Raw genomic sequence first — 6,635 nt, forward strand, 5'->3', positions numbered from 1 at the left:
GTCAACGGGAGTCGCAGCCATCGTTCTGTTATTTTGAGCCTCTCAACCGCCGGGCCATAGTTCAGCTGCAGGACACGATCCTGGTCCCTGTGAATATGGATACCCAGGTATTTGACTGAGTCATCGCACCAAGTTAATGGGTAGTACCCTGCTCTAGCACAAACCGCCTCGGCCAACGGGAACACTTCTGATTTATCCCAATTTATGTTTAAACCTGACAGGGTGCCATATCAAGTCACCTCACTAAGCAACAGTGGTAAATTGTCATCAGGATGCCGCACGTAAAGTATTATGTCATCGGCATAAAATGTGAGCAGTAATGGTCCAGTTTTGAATTGTAGGCCGCGGTGGCTGTGCTTGCTCTGTAAATGGTGCACCAACGGGTCTAACACCAGTATGATAAGGAGGGGGACAGGGGGGCATCCCTGCCCCGTGCCGCGAGTGAGAGGGAATGCCCCAGTCCGCGTGCCATTGAGGCGGATACAGGCCGTAGGTTGAGTGCACAACAATCTGATCACTGACGAGAACCGTTCAGGCATCCCCAGATTGTGCATGGTGGTATAGAGAAATAGCCATTCCAGTGAATCGAACGCCTTTTCGGCGTCTAATAGCAACGCTCTAGCCGGTAGAGCTGGTTCAAGCCTGTTCAATGTAGTGAATAATGTGCGTGTATTCAAAGCTGTGGATTTGTGTGGAATAAAGCCCGATTACGCTGGGGATATGAGTTTCTCGATAATCAATGCGAGCCTGATAGCTATCCCTTTAGCAAAAATGTTATTGTCAAAGTTCAGCAAGTGGTCTTTACTGGGTTTAGGTATTAGGATTATAACTGCTTCTCTTAGAGTGGGCAGGAGTATCCCCTTATCCACTGCCTCCTGAAATACGTCAATAAGATGTGAACTAGGAAATCTTTTTACTTTCTATAGGAGCAGCCTGTAAAGCAGTCTAGGTCAGGTGCTTTAGAGCCATCAAGCGCGTTAATGGCGTCTGATAGTTCCCCCTCAGTGAAGGGTTCGGCCAGGAACTCCTGGTGGGCCTTGTCCATGCAGGACTAGGAAATCTCGTGAATGTACTCCTGACAATTCTCCAAGGATGCATCAGTCTTAGAGGTGTATAGCTCTATAAAGTATTTAAGTACCTCTGGTAGTATTCCTACATTTCCTGTTATCCGCTCTCCCATATCCTCAGTAAGTTCAGCTATGTATGTTGGTTTGCGAGCATGTTGCATCAATCTTGCCAGTGTTCTGCTGGGTCTTTCTTCCTCCTCATACAGGTGAGCTATGGCATATTTGCCCCGAAATTTGGCTTCTCTGTCTGCGGCCTCGCTGAACTCAGCCAGCAGGACAGCGCACTTAAGCATGTCAGGGGGGTCTGTGTCATGTGCACTACTGTCAAGGTCCCTAAGTTTTGTCTCTATCTGCACAATAGTGTGGCAAAGTGACTGTAGCACTCCAGCATGTTTAGAAATGCATATACTCCTTGCGTATGTCTTGAACACCTCCCAGAGGGTGGCCTTGGAGTCTACAGAACCAACGTTCAACTGAAAATATTTCACAATAGCTTCTCCTAGTTCAGCTGCAAAAGCCGAGTCTCGTAGGGCCATATCCGGAAAATGCCAAGTGTGCTCCAGCCCTCGGAATCTGTAAGTGCGCCAATACCGGGGAGTGGTCAGACAACATTTGCGGCAAATGTGTGATGTCTTTGAGCCAAAGTATGGCAGCCGCCGAGAGGCACCAATAGTCAAGGCATGTCCAGGTGTTGTGGGGTGCAAAGTAGTGTGTGCATCCTAAATCGCGCATATAGTGGTGTCGCCATGCATCTACCAAATCTAACTGTTTCATGACATCCAGCAAGGCGCACCTCGCACGTGGTTTGGTGGCAGCTGTACATGAAGTGCTATCCAACTCCAGGTTAAGTGTTAGGTTAAAATCACCTCCCAGATATAAAGGGTCTGCCCCCATGCGGATAATATGTGAACACATGTCATTAAAAAACTCAGGGTCGTCTACTTTTAGGGCGTAGAGATTGACAAAGAGTACAGAGTGTTACAACATATGGCCTTTAACCAACACATATCTTCCGCCCGCATCGCTGTATACCTCCTCCTCACGAAAGGGCAGTCTCCTGTGGATAAGCACTGCCACTCCTCGGGCATAGGAACTGTAACCAGCAAAGTATCTATGTGCCCCCCAGGCAGCCGCCACTAGTGAGTTAGCATTCATGGACAGATGGGTTTCCTGCAGGAAGGCAGCATCGACCTGGTGGTGCTGTAAGTAATTTGTCACTTGTTTACACTTTGCGGGCATTGTTAGGACCCCGTCCATTCCAAGATATTAGGGCCACATTGGCCTCTGCCAGAACCTCGCTAGCCATATTCCACAACAATTGGGCCAATTGACATTCTAATTCTGAATTTAGACTTGCTAAACCGCAAAGGAAATACGAATGAACATGCAAATCGTGAGGTTAACCAACTGTCCCGGAACCCGCCCGTCCTCCCACCAACCATCCACCCCACCAACTGTGGGAGGAAAGACCCCATCTCTCATTATATTGCCAAAATGTAGGAACAAACTAAAAACCAAAACAGTATAACCACAAAGGAACAGATAGGTGTGCATCCGCACTTGGGAGGTGACAATACCCCGCCATGTCCCCAAACTATGTCATACCATAACTATATATTCACACATCTGTGGCGGCACACTATGGTGCCTGCTGTACTTTACTGTGAGGAGCTGCGACAAAACTGTAGGATAGTGTTCAACGGCAACACACTTTGAAATAAGAACACAGCACTAGGAGCTAACCGGTACCAAACAGTTCCGTACTCGCTCCTGAGTCCTGAATGTCCTGAGTGTGCGACAGAGATGTGACATTGTTCTTCTTCGTGGCATTGGAGTATTGACGGCAGAACTCCTGAGCTTCATGGACAGTATCAAAGATCCGAGACCGTCCGTCCACATCCAGCTTGAGGCACGCAGGGTACAGCATTCCATAGGCAAGGCCCAGCTTTCGCAGAGCAGCCTTGACCCCTGCATATTCCCGGCGTGCCTCCTGCACCATTGCTGTAAAATCAGGGAATAGGGAGATATTGGAGCCCTGCCAGTTCAGTTGACCCTTCTCCCAGGCCAAACGCAGAGCAGTGTCCCTATCACTGAAATTCAAGAGCTGTGCTATGATCGGACAGGGAGGACACCCTGGATTCGGGAGCGGCCCCTGGATACGATGTGCTCGTTCTATGACAAAGGCGTCGGTGAACGATTCCCTGCCAAAAAGTTCAGTGAGGAGTTTTTTGACAAAGAGGGCCAATCTGCCCGTGTTTGTTGTCTCGGCCTCTCCCGTAATGCGGATGTTGTTCCTGCACCCCCGGGCCTCCAGATCTTCATTTTTTATCGCTACAGATTTGAGGGGCCTCTCCATTCTCTCGTACTTCTTAGCAGTTTGGGCCACGCCATCCTCCACATGTGAGATTCTACTCTCTGCCACTGTCAAACGCCCCTCATTTGTGTCTAACAGGGCCCCCATTGTGTCTAGGCACTGATCGAGGGTATCAAATCTAGTGTCCAGAGCTTTTAATCCTGCCGTAGCTCAGCCAAGAGATCCTCTGATCCCGTTGCTGTCATTGTGGGAACCTCGCCAGCCTCCGCCATGGTGGGCTGTTGTGCCGCCATGCCATGCCCAAAGCTTTGAAAGATAGTGTACCTTGTTGGGGGTCCTTGCTCCCCTTACCCCCCTATCGTGCTGTGCAACATGGGCAATGGTGGCTATGAGCAGGTCCCTCGGCCAAGTACAGCAGACCAGCCACAACAAGTGCCACCCAGCCACAAAAGCAGGAACAATACCGGCCCCCTCACAGCCCCGTTCAAAACGCAATCGGAGGGCGTAACAAAACTGCAGCACTCAGGGCAGTTAGAACTGGGCCAGGCACCCCAGTAGAATCCGTAATAGCAACTGGTGGGCAAGGGTGGGTAACTGACATGCGTGGCACCATCAGGCAGAGGGCCCCGGCAATCACAGTCGCTCACAGGTTAACAGTGACACAGTCCAGCATATGTGCGTGCAGGACAGCCCCGCAGGCCGGTCACATGGTGCAGCACAGCCGATGTCATCTTAGGGCAAGCAATGGGAGAGGGCATCAGTGGAGGGCCCCGCAAAATGTCCACATGGGGTAGGGTGGGCAGCGTCAGCCGCAGGCTGCCGATAGAATGTGTGAGGGGTGGGGGGCACAGCCGCAGGGGGCAGAGCTCCTGCCGGGTGTCAGACACAGCCGACCTGCAAACTCGTCCATGGCCCCTGTTGCCGCGGGGCTTCCAAGGAAGCCCGCACTCAGCCGCGATGAGGGGGAGCCTCAAACCCCACCACAGCCGCTTACCTCCCCTGCTGCCAGTGTCTGATCTGGTCCTCCAACACGGAACCGCCACGCGCCGACCTGTGGCTCACTGCCTCACTTGAGGCCCCAGCTTTAGGCCCAGCCTCAGGCCTCACCACACCACAGCACCCTCCTCGGCGCCGATCCGCGCCACGAGCACCAGCCGGTCCATAGTTACATCCTCCGCTGCCCCCTAGCTGCACACATCGCCGAGAGTCATTCTCCTGGCGATATCGTCCTCTGCGCCGCCACAGTAGAGACTTGAAGGGAGGATTACGGCGGCGCTACTAGCCTGCACGGCCATCTCGGTCGGTGGCTAGGACAAGAAGAATCTAAACATCTTTGGGCTTAGAATACCTTCTCTCTCCTTGTTCTGTGGCAATTGGTCTTTTCAGGGAGTTTCCTGCACCAAACAAGAACTGCATTTCGTGCACAACTGTGTCAGTTGTAAAAAACAGAAATTGAATCATCATGAAGTGACAGCCCCTTTTACAGCTTTTTTTCAAGAAGCCTTAAAATAAATACAGTTTAACAGAACTATTGTGAGATTCAACTACTTTTATTTTTCATGATATCCAGCTGTAATTGTATTATGTTTTTATCTTAAATGTACATAAAGCATTATTTCGGTAGGTAAAACTAAAGTCTCTCTCTACAATACTAGATCTCCCTCAATTAGAACCTTCTCTTGTTGCTTATTTACTTGATTCAGTAGTCTCCGTGACAATTGGTTTCATTTCAACCCAGCTGAAGGTGTAAAACATCTGCCTGGAATCCTGAAAAACGTTCCCTTCAGGGAACCGTGGCTCAGGGCAATTCATGTGTGGCACATTAAGCTGACATTGCAAACTTCATGGATCGTACTTATCTCGCTAGTGAGCTTACATTTCCTTTGCTTTCACTGGTGGTGGGAGATGAATTTGGTGCACTACATTTTCCAAATCCCTTGCTTCTCAGCCGAAACAAAACCCTTACCTCCTAGCCTTGCCTGGAGAGGTTTAATTTAGCTCTCAAAGTTCTTGGATACACTGTAATTTCTGGGCGTTTTGTGGATCTGAACCAACCACAAACTCTTCTTTAACTATAAATGTTCATTACCAGCCCACAAATTGAATCCCTTTTGGACGATTCCCTTTTGTCAGCAAGAACTTTTTCAAGAGTACTTATGAGGACCCTCCTGGATATATTTTGCTAATCTCCGTGACATGTTTACTACTGCCTGATTGTAACTGCTTCAAGCGTTGATTAAGAAACATGAAACATGTAATTGACACCAAGCCAACTCTTGTTGAGGACTTTGTGTCATTTTGAACTACATGGTCTGCTCTCTGGTAGCCATATGAGTTCTGGTTTGATTGAATCCCAGATATTTCGAAGGGTTGAGGAGCGATCTTGTCTGTGGGATGCTGAGCTTCAAGATGTTCAAGTAAATGATTAAAACATGAACACCATCATATAATTTGTGTCCACCTCAAACAAATTCAAAATAATAGTTCTTGAGAGGCTCAATTTGTAGGCCGATGGGCAAGTAAAACTTATCCTCGAGATTATGCAAACACAAACGAATTAATCAAATGCCCCTGGTAAAGCAAAAACCTTTTGAGAAATATACAAAACTTAAATATTAAAAAAAATGTGGAGCCATCACAAAACTTTGCACTTCTAGTGTCTACAACCACTTGTTAATGAGATGTTTAACCGGCTCGCCTTCAAGAAACGATACACCATGGGTGTGACCTGAGCTAGCGTGCCAGGAAGTTGCCTCTGTGTTGTTGAGTCCCTGTATCCCTGATTCCAACATAAGTATTTGTACATTTGTATTAGGGACAGGTAATCAAGATACCATGCTAGAAATAATAGTTTTTTGATACTATGCATGATTTGATAAATATTATTGTGCATTTTAACATCATAGTGTCTAAAAATATTTTTTTTATTTTTCAGATAGCAGCGGTGCCAGTAGTTCTATAATGGATGTCGAAAATATTATTCTAGCTCGAATTCCTGAAGAAACGTCAAATGCTGCAGATGAAATATTGCATTCAGCAAAATTTCAGACCGATTTATTTTTCATGGAAAGAATTCTAATGGAGAATAATTTTCAGTCCAAACTTGCAACTTATCGTCAGTTACCTATTCTTACAGGTAAACTTCCATTTCACGTTACACCTGTGCAAAAAAGATAATCATTTTCCCTCACTTTAATTGCTTACATTTTAATAATTGAATAATTCTTATATTTCATTTGTGTATTTCTTAAATC

The 6,635-nt window shown here is 47.5% G+C and overlaps 1 protein-coding gene across 1 annotated transcript in view; it reads left to right on the top strand.

The window, feature by feature from the left end:
• Positions 1–6,635, top strand: part of DNAI4 (dynein axonemal intermediate chain 4) — a 496,013-nt gene that overhangs the window by 193,789 nt on the left and 295,589 nt on the right. The window contains exon 8 of the mRNA XM_078668935.1: positions 6,317–6,517. Coding sequence (XP_078525061.1) covers positions 6,317–6,517 — 201 coding nt within the window. The remainder of the gene's footprint in view (positions 1–6,316; positions 6,518–6,635) is intronic.

The sequence above is a fragment of the Lissotriton helveticus genome, chromosome 1_2 (assembly GCF_964261635.1).
Source record: "Lissotriton helveticus chromosome 1_2, aLisHel1.1, whole genome shotgun sequence".
NCBI classification, from domain to species: domain Eukaryota; kingdom Metazoa; phylum Chordata; class Amphibia; order Caudata; family Salamandridae; genus Lissotriton; species Lissotriton helveticus.